The sequence below is a fragment of the Epinephelus lanceolatus genome, chromosome 11 (assembly GCF_041903045.1).
Source record: "Epinephelus lanceolatus isolate andai-2023 chromosome 11, ASM4190304v1, whole genome shotgun sequence".
Taxonomy (NCBI): Eukaryota; Metazoa; Chordata; class Actinopteri; order Perciformes; family Serranidae; genus Epinephelus; species Epinephelus lanceolatus.
Genome location: NC_135744.1, coordinates 44,691,085 through 44,711,847, shown reverse-complemented (window position 1 = coordinate 44,711,847; position 20,763 = coordinate 44,691,085). Strand labels below are relative to the sequence as shown.

Sequence of the window (20,763 nt, the reverse complement as noted above, 5' to 3'; positions counted from 1 at the left end):
CAGTGTTCTGGTGGGATAATATGGCACTATGAGCTCTCTAAGATATGACGGAGCTTGACCATTTAGAGCTTTATAAGTTAACAGTAGGATTTTAAATTCAATTCTGGATTTTACAGGGAGCCAGTGCAGAGAAGCTAAAACAGGAGAAATATGATCTCGTTTCTTAGTTCCTGTTAGTACACGTGCTGCTGCATTCTGAATTAGCTGGAGAGTTTTTAAGGACTTACTAGAGCTACCTGATAATAGAGAGTTACAGTAATCCAGCCTTGAGGTAACAAAAGCGTGGACCAATTTTTCTGCATCTTTTCGGGTCAGGATAGGCCTAATTTTCGCAATATTACACAGATGAAAAAATGCAGTCCGTGAGGTTTGTTTTAAATGAGAATTAAAAGACAAATCTTGATCAAATATTACTCCGAGGTTTCTTACGGTAGTGCTAGAGGCCAGAGCAATGCCATCTAGAGAAACTATGTCATCAGATAAAGAGTCTCTGAGTTGTTTGGGGCCAAGAACAATAACTTCAGTTTTGTCTGAATTTAACATCAGGAAATTGGTGCTCATCCAAGTTTTTATGTCTTTAAGGCAGTTATGAAGTTTAGTTAATTGATTACTTTCTTCTGGCTTCATCGATAAATACAACTGAGTATCATCCGCATAACAATGGAAATTTATAGAGTGATTTCTAATGATGTTACCTAAAGGAAGCATATATAGAGTAAATAGGATTGGTCTGAGCACAGAACCTTGCAGAACTCCAAAACAAACTTTGGTACGTAAGGATGATTCATTATGAACGTCAACAAACTGAAAACGATCAGATAAATAAGATTTAAACCAGCTTAGTGCAGAACCTTTTAGGCCAATTAAGTGATCCAGTCTCTGCAGTAGAATTTGATGGTCAATTGTGTCAAACGCCGCACTAAGATCTAATAAAACAAGTACAGAGACGAGTCCTTTGTCTGAAGCAATCAGAAGGTCATTTGTAATTTTAACCAGTGCTGTCTCAGTGCTATGATGCACTCTAAATCCTGACTGAAATTCCTCAAATAAATTATTATCATGGAGAAAATCACACAGCTGGTCTGCGACTACTTTCTCAAGGATCTTTGACATAAAGGGAAGATTAGATATTGGTCTATAGTTGGCTAACACCTCTGGATCCAGGGTGGGCTTTTTTAGTAGAGGTTTAATTACAGCTACCTTAAAAGACTGTGGTACATAGCCTGTTAATAAGGATATATTGATCATATCTAATATATGAGTGTTAACTAAAGGAAAGACCTCCTTAAGTAGCCTAGTTGGGATGGGGTCTAAGAGACACGTTGATGATTTAGATGAAGAAATCACTGCTGTCAATTCTTGAAGCCTGGCTACAGTGCTGAAAAGAAACCTGGGGTTGTTCTTGTTTTCTTCTATTAATGCTGAGTAATAGTTTGCTCTGGCATTGTGGAGGCCCCTCTTATAAGTTTTGAGACTGTCTGTCCAGATTAAACGAGATTCTTCCAGTTTGGTCAATCGCCAATTCCTTTCAAATTTTCGCGATATTTGTTTTAACTTATGGGTTTGAGAGTTATACCAAGGAGCGAACTTTCTTTGCTTTGTTAACTTCTTTTTAAGAGGAGATACAGAGTCAAGTGTTGTTCGCAGCGAGCCTACGGCGCTATCGACAAAATGATCAATTTGGGAGAGGTTAAAGTCGGTACAGGAAACCTCTGTTACTGAAGGACTTGGTATTGAATTTAACGACGGAGAAATCATTTCCTTAAATTTTGCAACAGCACTATCTGATAAACATCTAGTATAGTAACTGTTGCTGAGTGGTGTGTAATCAAGTAAAAAGAAATCCAAAGTAATCAGATAATGATCCGATAGCGAGGGATTCTGTGGAAAGACTTTTAGGTTATCAATTTCAATTCCATACGTCAGAACTCGATCGAGGGTAGTTTAGGGCTGATTAACAGACTAGAGTTAAAAATGGCTGCAACTCCCCCTCCTCGGCCGCTGCCTCGAGGAATGTGGGTATTATTATGACTGGGAGGAGTGGACTCATTTAGACTAACATATTCATCTGGACACAGCCAGGTTTCAGTGAGACTGAGTAAATCAATATGATTATCTGATATTAATTCGTTTACTAACACTGCTTTAGACGATAGAGACCTGATATTTAACAGTCCGCATTTGATTCTCCTGTTTTGTCTTTCTGTCACAGAACAGGTTTTAATTTTTATGAGGTTGTTATGTACAACTCCTCTTTGTTTAATTTTAAATTTAAATAATTTAGGTGGTCGGGGGACAGACACCGTTTGTATAAAACTATGAAAACTATGGCTGGGTAACTGAACTAGAAGCTCAGAGAGGCGTATAGGACTGTGATTCTGAGTCCTGATCTCAACTCTGGGTTGTCAGGGATTTAAATTACTAATAAAGTTTGCCAGGTTTCTAGAGATGAGAGCAGCTCCATCCAAAGTGGGATGAATGCCGTCTCTCCTAATAAGACCAGGTTTTCCCCAGAAAGTTTGCCAATTATTAATGAAACCCACATTGTTTGCTGGACACCACCTGGACAGCCAGCGATTAAATGATGACATGCGGCTAAACATGTCATCACTGGTCAGATTTGGGAGGGGTCCAGAGAAAACTACGGAGTCCGCCATCGTTTTTGCATATTCACACACCGAGGCAATATTAATTTTAGTGACCTCCGATTGGCGTAACCGGGTGTCACTTCTAGAGAAGGAAATGACTTTTCAGAGTCCCACAGTCAGTGCAACTGTAACCGTCGTGTTTTCTTACAATCTCGTCACCTGCCATCCAACTGCTTTCTCCTTTCTTGTGATATTCTAGTGATATATGACTCGATGACTCGAGGTCGATCTCACAGCCTTAACAGGTTTATTGAAGATACACCTCACAACTTCACACTCTGCAACAATGAGACAGCAGCACAGAACAGTTCACCAAACCTCCTTATACTTCTCCTCAGATAGACATCATACCGAACTTTCTGTGTGTGTGTGAATTGTTTTTGAACATTCTTCTCTTGACCTCATTCTACCCATTGAAGGTTGTATAAAAGAAAACATATTTTGCCTCTAACCTGACTGTGTGTGTGTGTGTGTGTGAGCGTGTGTGTGTGTGTGTGTGTGTGTGTGTGTGTGTGTGTGTGTGTGTGTGTGTGTGTGTGACTTCCCATAAACGGCTCCAGTTCACAGGAAAACAAGATAAAGAAGTGGCACTGATGATGAATCAAGTCCGATTTCCTGTGAAACGTTTGAGTTCTTAATAACTTTGTGCAAGTTTTATGAGGTGGAGGCTTCAAATAAGCCCTCTGGGGTTTTTTGCCTCTCCCTGCACTGTATCTTATTTTTTAATTATTGTTTTGTGTTTTATTTGTGCAACAAGTTAACTAAACATGACAAAAACCCACATCATTCGCTGGACACCACCTGGACAGCCAGAGATTAAATGATGACATGCGGCCGACATCGTTTTTGCGTATTCACACACTGAGGCAATATTAATTTTAGTGACCTCCGATTGGCGTAACCGGGTGTCATTGCCGCCGACGTGAATAACAGTCTTACTGAATCTATGTTTAGCTTTAGCCAGCAGTTTTAAATTTGATTCCCTGGCCCCAGGGATACATTTGACTATGGCCGCTGGTGTTGCTTACTTCACGTTTCTCAGAATAGAGCTGCCAATAACCAGAGTTTTATCCTCAGCGGGTGTGTTGCTATGTTATGTGGCTCCGCACTGGCTACAGGGGGCAGGCTAACTACCGCAGCTACTGAATGGTTTTCCATGGTGTGGAGCCGCGCTTCTAATTCACTAAGCCTCGCCTCCAACACAGCAAATAAGCTTATTACACTTATTACAATTACCACTGTCGCTAAAGGAAGCAGAGGCATAACTGAACATTTGGCACACCGAGCAAGAAAGAGCAGAGGGAGAAGCCATCGCTAACTGTAAAGCTAATGTAGCTACCAAGGCTAGTAACGTGCAAACAACAGCTAAAGGCCAAAACACACCGGCAGCGTCATATGACGGTGGCGTCATTGACGCGAGTCAAGTGCCGCCCCCAAAACACACTAAATGCGTCGCGCTGCGGGGCGTCAACCAGATTTCTGTTGCACACTCCAGTCCGCTAGGTGGCGGTACTGGTTGCCAACCGCCGGTTAGAACAAAAGACGAGGAAGAAGATGGGGCACAAGAATAAAAACACACAACACAGGACAACCACGACAATGACGGTACGTTGCTTATTGTAGTTGTTTGTAAATAGAAAATAATGGGGGCAGCTGTTTTGACACACGTCGTACGCCGCCGGTGTGTTTTGGCCTGAAGAGATTAGCAGGGAAGTCGCAAAAAGGAGGAGAGCTATAGGTGCTTAAACAGAACTAGTGTGGGTTAGACTAGAAGTAGATGTTAAAGCAACTGAAGTGAGAAAGCAGGCTAATAGAATTCACCAGAGCAGTACAGAGACACTGTCACAGAAACACCAGAAATGACACAACTCGCTTACCGCAATATGTCAGCACGTCAGTGTTTGAGGGAGTGAAATGCAGCCCGCATTGAATTCTCCTGTTTTGTCTTTCTGTCACAGGAGAGGTTTTAATTTTTATGAGGTTGTTATGCACAACTCCTCTTTGTTTAATTTTAGATTTAAATAATTTAGGTGGTCGGGGGACAGACACCGTTTGTATGAAACTATGAAAACTATGGCTGGGTAACTGAACTAGAAGCTCAGAGAGGCGTATAGGACTGTGACTCTGAGTCCTGGTCTCAACTCTGGGTTGTCAGGGATTTAAATTACTAATAAAGTTTCCAGGTTCCTAGAGATGAGAGCAGCTCCATCCAAAGTGGGGTGAATGCCGTCTCTCCTAATAAGACCAGGTTTTCCCCAGAAAGTTTGCCAATTATTAACAAAACCCACATCGTTTGCTGGACACCACCTGGACAGCCAGCGATTAAATGATGACATGCGGCTAAACATGTCATCAGAGGTCAGATTTGGGAGGGGTCCAGAGAAAACTATGGAGTCCGACATCGTTTTAGCATATTCACACACCGAGGCAATATTAATTTTAGTGACCTCCGACTGGCGTAATTGGGTGTCACTTCTAGAGAAGGAAATGACTTTTTCACAGTCAGTGCAACTGTAACCATCGTGTTTTCTCACAGTCTATGTGTGTGTGTGTGTGTGTGTGTGTGTGTGTGTGTGACTTCCCATAAACGGCTCCAGTTCACTGGAAAACAAGATAAAGAAGTGGCACTGATGATGAATCAGGTCCAACTTCCTGTGTAATGTTTGAATTAATAACTTTGTCACTGATAAAGATCAGATTGACTTTATTAAGGCCACACCAGGGAAATTCACACGTTCCAGCAGCTCAAGATACAAAAACAAATAATACTAATGCTCCCAGCACCAAGGTGTCGGAATTCATGGAACACCGTTTCCCTGCTGTTCCTCCTTTGGAAGTTGACCTGATGATGATTTTTTCAGGTCGCCCATTAAACACATATACCTGCTGAACATCAGCATATCAGCATTGTCATTGTGAGCATGTTAGCATGTTAGCTCAAAGTGCTACTGTGCTTCAATAAGCTGCAGATTGGTGTTGTGTCGATGAAGGTGTAAGGTTGACAAAATGTTTACATGAGTACGAACATTTTGTCTGAGACTGTCTGTGGTGTTGCGTTGTCTTCTCTTTTGATGGATCTAAGCAGTGTCGGGGGAACTACGTTTAAATGGTAGTTTACCACACTGGCTTCTTCACTATGAGAAGTAGTTAAATTATCTCAACTGCCTCCAACAAGTGTTTAGCTTGTCAGAGTACAAGTATTTTAAAGAAAGTAGTTTAACTACATACAAACTACACAGGAAATGCTTTCAGTCTGAGTCTGGGATCTCATATTGTTACACAGCAGCTCCTTTTTAAACAGGAGTTGTGCAAATTTGCAGGAAAGCCCAATCAGTGTTTTTTCAGCATTGGCAGTATAAAAACAAAATCGGGGAGTGCAGCAAAATGCCGCCTACCTACTTTTGTTTATACAGAATGTGCCTTTTTCGGGGCAATGGGGGGCGTGAGCAAGTAACAAAACGTGTAGCTCAGCGTGTGACGTAAACAGTGACTGGTCAGTCCTTCGGCAATTCTCTCGTAAGTCAGCCCGTTCTTCACCGTCCCTGTCATCTGACGGTTAATGGCCTCTTCATTTGCGAGGACAAGGAGGGCGCGCAATTCAATTCAATTTTATTTATAAAGCCCAATATCACAAATCACAATTTGCCTCACAGGGCTTTACAGCATACGACATCCCTCTGTCCTTATGACCCTCACAGCAGATCAGGAAAAACTCCCCAAAAAACCCTTTAACGGGGAAAAAACGGTAGAAACCTCAGGAAGAGCAACTGAGGAGGGATCCCTCTTCCAGGACGGACAGACGTGCAATAGATGTCGTACAGAACAGATCAGCATAATAAATTAACAGTAATCCATATGACACAATGAGACAGAGAGAGAGAGAGAGAGAGAGATGCAGGTAATGACAGTAGCTTACAACAACATTAATGAAAGTAATAATATTATAGTTATAGTTCTGGCTACTGTGGTACAATATGTTGAAAGTATGTATTAATATCTGGCAGTATACATGTGTGACAATAGTCATATGTGTATAATAACAGTAGAAGTATGACTAATGACTAATGATGGCAGCAGCAGCAGGAGGCATCTGGCAGGACCACGGCAGCAGCACAACCACACACGTCACGCTGTCCAGGCACCGCTGTGATATGAGTTAATCTGAGAGACAGTGGAGCACAAAGGCTCCGGAGAAGAAGCCGAGTTAGTGACATCCAGAATGGCCGAGTTAGCAAGATGCAGTAATAGGATGAGAGAGAGAGAGAGAGAGAGAGAGAGACAGAGAGAGACAGAGAGAGAGATGCAGGTAATAACAGTAGGTTACAACAACATTATTGAAAGTAATAATATTATAGTTATAGTTCTGGCTACTGTGGTACAATATGTTGAAAGTATGTATTAATATCTGGCAGTATACATGTGTGACAATAGTCATACGTGTATAATAACAGTAGAAGTATGACTAATGACTAATGATGGCAGCAGCAGCAGGAGGCATCTGGCAGGACCACGGCAGCAGCACAACCACACACGTCACGCTGTCCAGGCACCGCTGTGATATGAGTTAATCTGAGAGACAGTGGAGCACAAAGGCTCCGGAGAAGAAGCCGAGTTAGTGACATCCAGAATGGCCGAGTTAGCAAGATGCAGTAATAGGATGAGAGTGAGAGAGAGAGAGAGAGAGAGAGAGAGAGAGAGAGAGAGAGAGAGAGAAGGAGCCCGGTGTATTATAGGGGGGTCCTCCGGCAGACTAGGCCTAAGTCAGCCTAACTAGGGGCTGGTACAGGGCAAGCCTGAGCCAGCTCTAACTATAAGCTTTATCAAAGAGGAAAGTCTTAAGTCTAATAATAATAATAATAATAGATTTTATTTATAACGCACTTTACATTTGAATACAAATCTCAAAGTGCACAGTACAAAGGCAAATAAAAGTAACAATGACAGTAAAATCGAGCAACAGAACAAAACAATAAAAACAGTCAGCAGATAAAATCAGATAAGATTAGTCAGGATAGGCTTTCTGAAAAAGGAAGGTTTTGAGTCCTTTTTTAAAAGCATCCACCAACTGTGGAGCCCTGAGGTGGTTGGGGAGGGCGTTCCACAGACGGGGAGCAGCAGCCTCGAAGGCCCTGTCGCCCATGGTCTTGAGCCGAGTCCTGGGCGGGCGCAGACGGTGCAGTTGGCCTGACCGGGTTCTGGCTGAGGTAAGTGGGTTGAGGAGTTCTGTGAGGTAGGTGGGGGTGCAGACAGTGATGGGTGTGAAGGAGGATTTTGAATTCGATGCGGAGGTGAACGGGGAGCCAGTGCAGAGTGTGAAGGATGGGGGTGAGGGGGGGAGGTCTAGTCTTAAATGTGGAGACGGTGTCTGCCTCCCGGACCGTAACAGGAAGATGATTCCACAGGAGAGGAGCCTGATAGCTGAAGGCTCTGGCTCCTGATCTACTTTTGGAGACTTTAGGGACCACGAGTAACCCTGCGTTCTCAGAGCGCAGTGTTCTGGTGGGATAATATGGCACTATGAGCTCTCTAAGATATGATGGAGCTTGACCATTTAGAGCTTTATAAGTTAACAGTAGGATTTTAAATTCAATTCTGGATTTTACAGGGAGCCAGTGCAGAGAAGCTAAAACAGGAGAAATATGATCTCGTTTCTTAGTTCCTGTTAGTACACGTGCTGCTGCATTCTGAATTAGCTGGAGAGTTTTTAAGGACTTACTAGAGCTACCTGATAATAGAGAGTTACAGTAATCCAGCCTTGAGGTAACAAAAGCATGGACCAATTTTTCTGCATCTTTTCGGGTCACGATAGGCCTAATTTTAAATCCGTTGCTCCGAAGGGCTAGTTTCATATCCACTACCCCTACACGCAAAAAGGAATTGGGGACCCCTCGCGGGAACGCGCAAATGTAGGGGTAGGGCTAAGGGGGGGTATTTGGACGGGTCCAAAGTTTTACATATGTGGAATTGGCCCTAATTTTTCTAACATAATAGAGTCCGTTTATAATGACACATCTAGCTCAGTAGCACTCCCTCAGGGCACCGCCCCTCATTTCACCATGAGGTGTTAAACAAGGATGCAACTTCTTCCCATTCTTCTTTATTTTGGCAGCAGAAATGCAAGCAATTCATATTAAAAAATCTGATGTTGCCAAACTGAATGTTTTTGATAAACAGATAGTTATAAGCCAGCTGGCTTCATAAAAAAAATAGAACAAATCCCCAAAGTCTTTGAATTAATTGATGTGTTTTCTAAAGCATCAGGTTGAACACTTAATCACAATAAATAAAATATCTTGGAATTCATAACCAAAGATGCAAAAACCAGTGAAACCTTAAATTTACAAGACAAAATTTGAATGTAAATCTAAGCTCAAGATGTGGTTCCAAAGGGACCTGACAGTCTTTGGTAAATGGACCTGCATTTGTATAGCACCTTTCTAGTCATCCAACCACTCAAAGTGCTTTTTACACTATGAGTCACATTCACCCATTCACACACATTCATACACTGGTGGCAAAGGCTACCATACAACGTGCCAGGTGGTTTTTAACACAGTAACACACTGATGGAATTTGGGGTTCAGTATCTTGCGCAAGGTCACTTCAGCAGGCAGACTGGAGGAGCCGGGGATTGAACTGATGATCTTTCAATTGGTGGATGAGCCACTCCACCTCTGAGCCACAGCCGCCCCAGCCAGGACTGGCTATCTTTGGAAGAACATACTTAAGACAAAACTCTATACCAAGCATTTCTTTGAACAAACCTCTGGGGAGACAACACCAAATACAGTTTTTGTTCAGCAGGAAAGATTTTAGCCACTTTAATTTTAACACAGCATTTAAATATGATTTTCAGGTTGAAACACTTCCAACCAAACAGATGTTGTTATGTTGGAAACTCATGTACACACACGATTTTACTCCTCATCAAACCCCAATCTGGAACAACAGATATGTGCAATGGCTACTTACAGCACTGGATGGATGAAAGTATCTGGTCAGTGACCCGTCTAATCAATGACCAGGGATGTTGGCGATCTTATGAGAACTTTAGCTCGAAACACAACACAACTTGAACACGTGATCAATTTGATGAACTTATCAGAGCGATCCCTGAGTCAGTCAGAATGTTAGCCCAAAACATAGAAACACACTCAGGTGTGATAAATCCACCTGCACTCCATTTTAATGGTCTTGATTTTCCGGCTGAGGAAAATTCAAATAAAGTCATATGTAATCACCTGAAGAATAGAAACTCCATTATCCAGCTCTCTTCTTAAATCAGACATTATCAAATATATAATATGTCGTAACTTATATATTTAAGCCCCGAGACAAATGAAGTTTATTCCATAATTATGAATAATGTCTATCCATCCAGTGAGCTGCTGAGAATGAGATTAGGTATTGATCATAAGAACTGTGTCTTCTGTCAAACTGAAACTACTGATCATCTGTTGTTCCACTGCACACACTCTGCAGGACTGGCTGTCAACCTAAACCCACCTCACTAACTCTCACAAGAGAAAATGTTGTGTTAAAGGACACCATGGGCCAGATCTACTAAGATCCCAATTAGCCTGTACTAATTTGCCTGCGCAATCTAGAATTTTTCGGGTTAGGGGGCTGAACCACGGTTTGCATGTGATTTACTAAGAGTGACTGCGTAAATGACAAGAGGTGCAAACATGTTGGAGACACCCTATTTAAATGAGGGTTTTGCGTGTTTTATGGTTTGCAGCACGGCGAGTTTGGAGAGAAAGCGCAAAGTGAAATTTGACCCTATGGAATTAGAGGTGTTGGTAGATGAGGCCAATAAACACTGAAATGAGCTACAGCAAAGAAACCTGACTGTCTCACAAACGCTATATCACTAGGACCGCCAGGATCACAGTGCCCCTCCAAGCGCCACGACCGTCATATGTAACTTCATTGTTTATGCTTCCCGTGTGCTCAGAAGCACACAAAATGCATTTTTGAGTCATTTACAAGAAGCTATGATAAAATAAAATATTACAGACTATAGAATAGGACTGACAACCTCTCCAATGTCTCGTGACAATTAATTAACACTATTTGTCGGCTTTTTATAATTTTGCTGCTGCGCTGTGTCTCCAGTTGAAAGTGGTGATTTGCTAAATACATTCTACAATAATAAATTAGATTAACTTTTGGTTTATAATATTGTTGGCTATATTACGCATTTTAATAAAAGAATAAAAGAAATAAACACCGAAATAATTAGTGGAAACTATTTTTTTTTTATTGATACTCCTCCTCTCTGACATACTAACACACACACACACACACATTGAAAACGCAATTGAATGAATGAATGAATGAACACTGGAAGCAGTTCAGCCGCAGTCCTGCCGGCTGGTGCGGTCACTGTTGAGATTACATTTGTTTTTTATTATTAACAGAATGTTTTTTTATTGACTGTATGAATGGTTTCGTTTTCAAATAAATATTTGGAAATTAAAATGTATGCTTTGGTGTACTTTTACAGAGTTTTGCAATATGTATAGCCACCTGTTTGTATCAAAATGTATAATTTTCAGCAGTGGTGTGTGTAACTGCGGCCGCGGTCTGAGTTATAAATGCTCAGTTTAGTGTGTTTCATCTTTGTAACTTAAAGGCTTCAGAAAACATTCACGCACATTTTGAGGAAAAGACATCGGAAGAGAAGCTTGTAGGTTTTATCTAAACAGAATTATTTGCATTATAAAAACCCAAACAGTGTGTCAGACCGTCGTGGCGGTTCCAGTGTTAATGATTGTTTCCTCATTCATACCAAAAATGTTCACACGAGGGTGAAAAATGCATTCTCTGCGTCTTCTTTCATCGTTTTGATGTCTTCTTGCAACAATAACCGCAGTGGTGGACTAAGAGTCTCATCCTACTCTCTAATGTGCTATGTGTGAGCTCAGTCCTGCGTGTTCTTTAATGAAGCAATAGGAGAAGATATTCGGTCTCAGTTAATGTAGTTTATTAAGCAGTAAAGGAATAAAATTACAGAGCTCTGGGTCTCAACTTCACGTCCCTGACGAACAACAAAGGTGTGTCAGTTCACGAAGTCTGACCTCCTGTCCTTCCCTGACCCAGTATATTTGAGCGTAACAGAGTGTCATTGTGCACGCAAGGCGTTGTCCTCTTCTCATTGGCAGTTCCACTTCCTCCTTCACCACACCACGCCCCTGCCTCCTGTTAATCTGACTCCTTCCCGCTGGCGGTGGGGGCGTGGTTCCTGTTTTGAAAGACAAGAGAACAACACAACTCCCTACACGTGCTGTACCTTACTATCTGTATATCACTTTCTATTCTTTTTACCATATATGAAACTAATTATCTAAGCATTGCGGTATGTGCTCCTCAGACTTCATGTCTCTTCCTCTCCTGTACTTCTCCACTTCTGCAAAGCAAACACATTCATATCAGCTGAAATCATCTCAGTATTCTCATTGTTCACACATCTAAAACTTATATAGTGAAACACAACTTATAGTAAAACACATAAAATGATTCTATTCCCAACAGCAGCCATGTGTGCGCAATTACACATACAAACCGTTTGCACCTCCCTTTGACACGTGTTAAATATATACACAGTTTCTATGAACAAAACTGCTTTCAGGTTTGATAAATCACTTTCCGTGTGCTAAATTAATATATTTACATGTTTTCCTCCCAGTACACACAATTGCGTGTAAACGCCCCATATTGCTGCAAACGTACTAACTGAAAGCAGACGCGCTATTTTGCACCTTTGAAAGACGCAACCCTTAGTGCGCACTTTTAGCACATCAGTTTGTACATTTTTTTGCGCGTGCAATGAGTCTGAACACGTTTTTATACTTGCAAACCTTTAGTAGATCCGGCTCTAACTGTGATCTGACTGAACAACCTGATACTGGTGCACACACACATCCAAATGGAGGAAGACAAAGGCCCTTTTTCTGTTTTTAAAAAGACTCTTATGGACGATCAGCTCAGTGCTTTGACACTAATGGGAATAAACATGCAAAGTCTCCTCACAGCATATGAAAGATGAAAATATCCGAGGACCCCGAGAGAAAGAGTGCAGAACTATGAATTTGCTTTATTTGTTTTCACTGTCTTTATGTTAAATGTTAAATGTGCATTGTAGGTTGAGACGTGTTCGTTGTGGTTTGTGTGTTGATGTTTTGTGAATGATTCATTTTCAATAAACAATCAATCAAATAAACAGAGGAGCTCCTGCAGCTCCCTCCTCTCTGGCTCTCTGATGTCACAGTGTGGAGCCTCAACACGCCAAGAGGAGGAGCACAAGGCTGCTCAGCTTACAGTGTGCTTAAAGGTTATTATGGGATGTATGCCCAGTGGAACGAAAAAGTGTCAGGAGCTTCTTTCTGATTGGTTGAGAGACGTTATCACACACTGAGACTGATGTTCACTGTTTCACTTCCTGTTCTTTGCCTTTAAAAATGCCTCTCAGCACCTCCTCTCTCCACTGCTCCTCGTCAGACGATCAGAACACATCAGCTGAAGAGAACCCTCTCTCACTTCACACTGTAAGTGACAATAATTATCATATGCTCAGTGTTAATTTTGGCAGCTATTGTCAATTTAGTTTTAGTCATTACATGAATTACATGAGGTCTGTATTAAGTATCATCACACATGTATTTGCTCAATTTCTTACTCTTACTGAACTAATAATTTATTCTTTGTAAATCACAACTAGTTGGTCATGGTATTAAGTTATTGGGTCTAATCCCGAGGCTACGCCGAGTGCGGACACGTAATTCAATTGTTTATAGTAGAGTGTTATTCTGGCAGCAAATGCTCCGCGTCAGCAAGGCTGAAATCATGCACCCGGTGTAGCCTCTGGGTTAGTAGAGAGCTTCTACATTCCTTAGAGAAAAGACAATGTATTACGAGGCAGTTCTGATCTAGATATCAGTAACTTCAGATCAAGACCCACTAATTGCTTATTAAGGATTTACCAAGAAATAATAAATAAATTCAATTTTCAGTAAGATAAGAAATTGTTGAATACATATACACATTTGTAATGATGCTAAATAAACACATTAATGATCAGTAATACATGCACATATTATTTGTGTATTATTGGCGAACATGTCTCACCCCAACTAGTGTTACAAGAACTTTTAATTGTTATATATGTCCTTTATATATGTTCCTTCATTTCATTTAGGCTAATACTGGCATAAGGAATTGATATTAAAGTCACATGTTTTAATTATCAAGTGTTGAAGCCATTTGGATGATGTAAATATTCTATCAGATGCAGCTCGATACACCAAACTTGCTTGAGAAAAGCCACATACATGTCTAATACAATAAAGTGTGTTTTTTTTGTCCAGTAATTTATCACGAGCAATTTAGTCCAAAAAATGGATCAATGAAAACAAAACATAACGTCCAGTTTAGTTTTTAGTCACTAAGATCTATATCAAACTTATTTTCACACACGGAAGTAAATAGTGATCAACTTCCGTTTTTTTGTGCGTGACTTCCGGTCAGCCACTTTCCTTCATGCTTTCCCTTACCGGAGCTAACGGTGCAAGCTAATTTTTTTTTCAGTTTTCAATTGTTTATGTTAGTCAATCAGTTAGTTAGTTAGTTAGTTAGTTAGTTAGTCTGTGTATTTTGTATAACGTTAGATAACTGTGCCCACGTTTCCGTTATAACGGAAATTTATTCCCTCTAAACGCGAATAAATCGCACGTCAGTCATAAACTATGAACCAAAAAAGCACAATCTATCCCGAGTGAGACAAACTGCTTGATCCCCGTCTCCAGTGTACCAGCAGAGAACCTGCAGAACCGAATCAGTGAAAAAACACAGCGGGCTACACAGCCTCTCTACCTGAGCAGCTGAAGCTGCGGCTCACACCCTCGACACACAGACACACAGACGGTGCTTCTGCATGCCAGCCACACGTGTGCGCAACTGTGAGAAATAAATATGTGAGGTGTACGCTGCTTTTCTATCTTTTTTCCCTTTTCTTTCTTTCTGTCAGCGACATACACTCCTAACACAGGACGGGTTGTTTTAATTGACTGAGTTGATCATTAAGCCATAGTGATGCGCGGATCGGCTCTGATAGCACCTGAATCAGCATGTACGCATCAACCATCCAGCCGTTACAACATGATTGAGCTAGCAAAGCAGTTTTGTGTTGCTATGTGTGGTATTTATTCAGTTTTGGGAAATCACAATGTCTAGAAAGCATCAGTGGCTGCAGCTGACAGGGACAGCTAACGTTAACACTAGCAGCAAAGCTAACATCAGGACGTCATCTGTTAAAAGCCTCCCGTTGTCGGATACGACATGAAACTACTCCAATTAGCTCAATCATGTTGTAACTAAGACATCCACTGGAGAAAATATTTTTTTCATGGACCGTTTATTGAGTTATTACAGACACCGCTAACGGCTGACGGCTAACAGCTAACGGTTAGCCTAGCTAATCTACGATAACCATGTTATTAATTACACACAGAGAAAATACTAATGTTTGTTCAATCATTGTGTTTATAGACTTTACAAACATCAGATTAGTCTAAACGGTGATATAGTGACGTGAAAAATGTGCTATATGTATATATATATATATATACAGCTAAACTCAGCAAGGTAAACAACAAGGCGATTCCCATTTACACAGTGGAAAGAGTGCTGGACCAGAAGTGTCGCACAAAAAAACGGAAGCTGGCTGCGTTCTGTTTTGCCTCCGTGTTTCCGTGAAAAATAAGGTGGATATCAAACTTATTTTCAGCTCATTATCATCATGGGAAAAAGTGTAGACGAATACTTTTCGTTAAAATTTTAGACGACGGCCCTGGCCGTGGCACAACTGGCTGGGGCACCTGCACCATACACCGGCGACCTGGGTTCGGGTTCGAGTCCCGCCCTGTGGTCCTTTCTGGATCCCACCCCATCTCTCCATCTCACTCGCTTCCTGTCATTTTATACTGTCCTATCTGATTAAAGGCATAAAAAGCCCCAAAAAATATACTAAAAAAAAATTAGACAACAAAATGAATACTGGCTGCTACTAATACCAGATCATATTTATTTTCCTGTGAAAAAACTGCTGTCGTATCTTATGTAGCTTTGACTGCATTCATCCAGTGCATGGTAGGTGGATAGAACCAAATGAGCAGAAACAGTCTCTCCGAGATAATTCCATGGCAAATTACTTAGCGCTTTTCTCTTAGATATGAGCAGACATGATACAACAGTTCAGTAATGGCAAAAAACCCTTTGGGTCATTTGTAGTAATATAAAGTAAAAGCAAAGTGACAATCAGGCTGTTGGGTCAACAGATCATAGTGCAGGCAAAGGACATTTAGGCTACATCACAAGCTTCAGGAAATGAAGGTGTATCATGAAAGACTCCACCATGGCACCATTTCTGCCTTCACAGCCCAGGGCTCGATTCAGAGACACACATAGTCACACAAGAGCAGTCATCTCCTCAAGACTGCAGGAAACATGACTATCTTGAGTCTATCTTTGTTCATCTTCTTGTTATTTCTAACTATGGACAGATCTAAAGGCAACCTTAGAAAAGACAGAGAAGGATGTCGTTTTTGCATTTTTTAGTCGTGAAGAAAACATTTAGCCTGTAAAACCACACATTCCAAGGATTTATTAATTTATTTATTTTTATTAATTTAAATAATGGCGTCAAGCCAAACTTTGCTATCCTCTTCCCCTGAGTCTAATGGAGAAAGGACAGCACTGGAGCTAGCACTATAGCTGTCCTACTTCCATATCCAGCAGCATCTTAAGGTCTAGGTACAGTCAGGCGGTGGTGAGCAGCTAGCGGCGAGTGCTTGCCGCCTGTTGACAAAAATTGTGTTGTGCGGCCACGAACCTCCCAAAAATTGAGACCGCGCAGCAAGGCGCACATTGAGCTCCACAGGGATCTTGTTGCGGTACCTTGCGGTAATATGCCAGGGAACACGTCGTGCACTAGCAACTTTTTTTTCACCTTTACCGCGTTACTATTGACTACACCTGAGCCTTTAGTGTTTGGTTTTCTTTTCTTTTCTCTAAACTGCTGTTACCACTTCACTTGAAGTTTCTTGTCAGCTCCGACTAGTGAAGAAAATGAGCAAACTTCCACACATCATCAGAACAGTATGTACTTGCATGCTGATAATTATCATGTGGTGAGGCAGGCAGCTACCAGTGTTAACTTTGGCAGCTATTTTCAATTTAGTTTTAGTCATTACATGAATTTAGTTGTAAGTCTAAGTCATATTTTAGAAATTTCTGTCTTCCCAAAGCCAGTTGGCTTGGAATCTATTGGATTAGAACACCAACTTCGTTCAGGAGGTTCTCATTGGCTGTGATCCAAGACATTTCCCACCAAATTAAATTCATTTGTTGCCTGCAACTTCATGTCATGATATCGGTACCTCATTGATGGGCTAACCACAAGTATAATATCGACGAGTTCTGGTGTGTCCATCCTCCTGATCTTGATGGACAGATCCCCCCTGGCTTGTATTAGTAATATAAATTGTATTTTGCATTTGTTTGTATTTTGTCAAAGCACTTGCATGACATCTTCTTTATCTGCTTCGTTGAACAGCACACACCATGGAAATTGCTAAGGCCACTCAGTGTCTCACCACTGCAGCAGATATGCGAGAGACCACCAAGATGCTGATGCAGCCTAATGCAAACTGGGAAGAGTACCTGACTCCTGCCCCCCTCTCCATCGCCATCATGGGGGAGCTCGTCTTCATCTCCTCATCTGATGACTTCTCCATCAACAAGAACCCCCCAGAGAAGGGCTACAAGTACATACAATACCCAGACTCGTTCAGGGCCTGCCTCATGCAAATCTGTAACTCAGGCTGGCATGCATTCAATGAGGCCCACAAGAATATGGATCAGATCCGCCTTCACACAGCCACAGTTCCTGATTACATGAAGGCAGCAGTCAAGCTCCTTTTCAATGCACCTGATGAAGTTATTGACAAGCTCCTGCCAAATCAGCTGGAAAACATTCGCACCATTGCAGATGAATGTGTGACACTGTCAGGCAGTGTTGAAAAGAAGTACACAGATGTCATCAACTTAATCCAGGAACTGTTGGCGGCCTGTGTCAATGCTGAACGCTTTCATGGAGAAGAGCTGGAGAAGGTGAAGATGAAGATTAAGGAAAATGAAATACGGGAGAAGACCGCCACTGAGCTTAAAGAACGGTCCAAGAAAGCAATGGAGGCCATGGAAAAGGAAATAAATGAAGCACAAGATAGCTACAAGAAAGCAATGGACTCTCTTCCCTCCGGATGGGAAATGATTGGAATGGATGTGGTTGAAGGACTTTCAAAGGCAGTGACAGGATTGGTTAATGGAGTCGTTAACCTGGTAAGTTCTCCAATAAAAACAATCAGCGATTCAGCAGAAACACTCATAGACAAATTCCAAGGAAAGGAATCGCAAAATGAAAACGTAGATGTGCTCTCAGTCGGCTGTAAGTCTGCAGAGATTCTTTCCATTGTAGGAACTCTTACACAGTATTTGAAGGAAGGGAAAATAGCCTGGCAGGACCTGTATGATCAGAAAGCACAATCCACAAAGACAAACTGGTCTCAAGCTCAATTCAAAAGAATCTCTGGGGCCTTAAAGAAGATGAAAGGGAGCAAACTTCAGAATGATGCTCTGAACCTTTGTGAGCTGGGTATTAACATCTGTGAAGAACTGGCCACATATAAACCTGGTGAAAATTGGGGTGACAAGAAAGAAACAGAGCTCATCAAGAAACTGAAGAAACTGGATGAAGAATCCCGCATCTTTGACACCAAAAGCAAAAAAGTACTGGGCTCTCCAGCTCTTTCTCCTACATCACCAATGATGAGCAAAGCACAGAGCAGCACAGGAGATCAGTCTGCCAGTCAGAGAGCAGCAGATAACGCTCGTTTCAAAATTGAGCAGAGCCGAGAACAACTCAAGGTAACACGGGAGGCCTATGAGAAGTCTGTGGAGAGAATGGAGCAGAATCAGAAGGAGCTGACTGAGATCTTGGTTGAAATGCAGAGCTGTAAGCTCAAGGAGATTGACTTTGAAACCACCATCAAGATGCTGGTCAAGGGTCTCGATGCCATGGGCAGAGTCAAAGAGCAGTGGGAGAAGATGGTGCGCTTCTTCCAGATGATCTCTAACATCATCAAATGCAGCCTCAGCAAGACACTGAAAGATTTCGTCTCAACAGCTGATGATACAAAGAAACTCAGTTACAACAATAAACTATTTGTCAAAGACATGCTGTACAACCAGGCCTTCCAAGCCTCCAATGTTGCCAGTCTGGTCCACATGATCTCAGGGACCTACACTGAAGTGTCCAACAAGTACCTGATGGACAGAGTGAGCAGCCTGGGCAAGCTCATGGCCATGGATAAGGAGAAGCCAGAATTCCTTCAAGAGCGTTTGAAGCTGCAACAGTCCTGCACAGCAGCTCAGGAGGGCATCCTTATGCTGGTCCTCAAGAACAAGAAGGAGTTTGAGAGGAAGACAGATGACAGGATGGCAGAAATAGAGAATGGTCTGAAAGCAATTCTGCCAGCTGCCCCACCCCAGGAGACTGAGAGGATCAAAGAAATAGTTCAAGCTGGGTTTGGTGGAGGAGAAGAGGATTACTACTAGAACAAAGTTTCTACCAGTTATGAAACTGTCACCTAATTCTGATCGTCACCATTTTTTTCATTACTTTTATTGATCAATCAAACAAATCTTCAATGATTTTTTATTTTTTTTTAGTTATCTTGTCCTGATATTTGACTCAAGTTTAGAGGGGAAACTAGTGATTACTGTGTGCTTGTGGTATTCTGCAACTCTGTGCTTCACTGGAAATCTGATTGGTCTGTCTTTTTCCATTATTGATCATTGATCAATCATCCTTACAGATTTTGATTCTTTTATCATAACTGGTGAGTTTAATGTGTACTCAGTGTTAATGTGTACTCAGTGTTTTTAAAAAATAGCGTGAGACCTGGCTCAAACACAATGGTGGGAAAGTTTGGGGCATTCCAGCCCAGGCTGATATGGGCTTGGCCTTGGACACCAGTATGACTCATACCCAGGTGACTCTAAAAGAATACACCATTAAGATCGGACTCAACCAAAGGCAAAAACATGCCACCATTGTGTTCAGGCTCAAGTGGGCAGGATTAAGGGAAAAAGGTGGAGATTCAGCAGAATCTTCACCAGCATAAAAGGGAGCGCAAAGAGAGTGAAACTTAAGTCTTGTTCCAGAGCTTGACTCATGAGTTGTGTGTGTTGTTGCTTGTGAACACATTAAACACGGTTGCACCTGATTCCACGTGTCTCCAGTGATTTCCTCAGCACCAGCCATCTGATTCTAAGATACTTATTTGAGTAGAAGGCGAGTCCAACCTAAAGAGTTGAAGGCAAGGTCGGGAGCCCCCAGGCCCAGCTGCAGACACCGATTTCTGCTTCATCAAGAGCTCACTGCTTTGTTTGACATGTTTGATATGGTACAACATGTTAGCAACTCCACTCATATCAAAGGTCACACTCTGGATCTAGTTATCAGTGAGGGTCTCTGTATTTCTTCAGTTAATGTTAGATGTGAATGTTATAGACTTAGCACTATCTGATCATTTTTGTGTATTCTTTGATGGCCTGGTCTCTCCAATTAGCCAAACTCAATCTAAAACTGTCCCTAAGAGGTATATTAATGAGAATACCTGCAGTCTTTTTACGGAAGCCATGTCTATTACACCATGCATAACAACTCAGGGCGTGGAGGACCATCTAAGTCTGTTTAACTCCAATATTCTCAGGGTATTTGACTCTGTAGCACCTACCAAGCTTAAAAAAAGCCCCAGTAAATGTAAAGCACCATGGAGGTATACCACAGCTGTAGCGACTCAGAAGAGAGAATGTAGGAAAGCTGAGCGTAAATGGGGAAAAAACAAGCTTCAGGTTGACAATGATATTTTCAAAGACAAACTCCAAGCTTATAACTATGAGTTAAGAAAAGCTAGACAATCTAATTTCTCTAACATCATTAACAAGAACATTAAAAACTCCTGTGCACTGTTTGCCACTGTTGATAAGTTAA

At 41.6% G+C, this 20,763-nt stretch overlaps 1 protein-coding gene across 1 annotated transcript; it reads left to right on the top strand.

Annotated features, from left to right (window-relative positions):
* The first annotated feature begins 13,073 nt into the window (after nt 1-13,073).
* On the top strand, nt 13,074-19,993 carry LOC144464779 (uncharacterized). The gene is made up of 2 exons (XM_078172688.1): nt 13,074-13,198; nt 17,263-19,993. The coding sequence occupies exon 2, from the start codon at nt 17,271-17,273 to the stop codon at nt 19,320-19,322; it is 2,052 nt and encodes a 683-aa protein (XP_078028814.1). The 5' UTR covers nt 13,074-13,198; nt 17,263-17,270; the 3' UTR covers nt 19,323-19,993.
* Nucleotides 19,994-20,763: the final 770 nt, after the last annotated feature.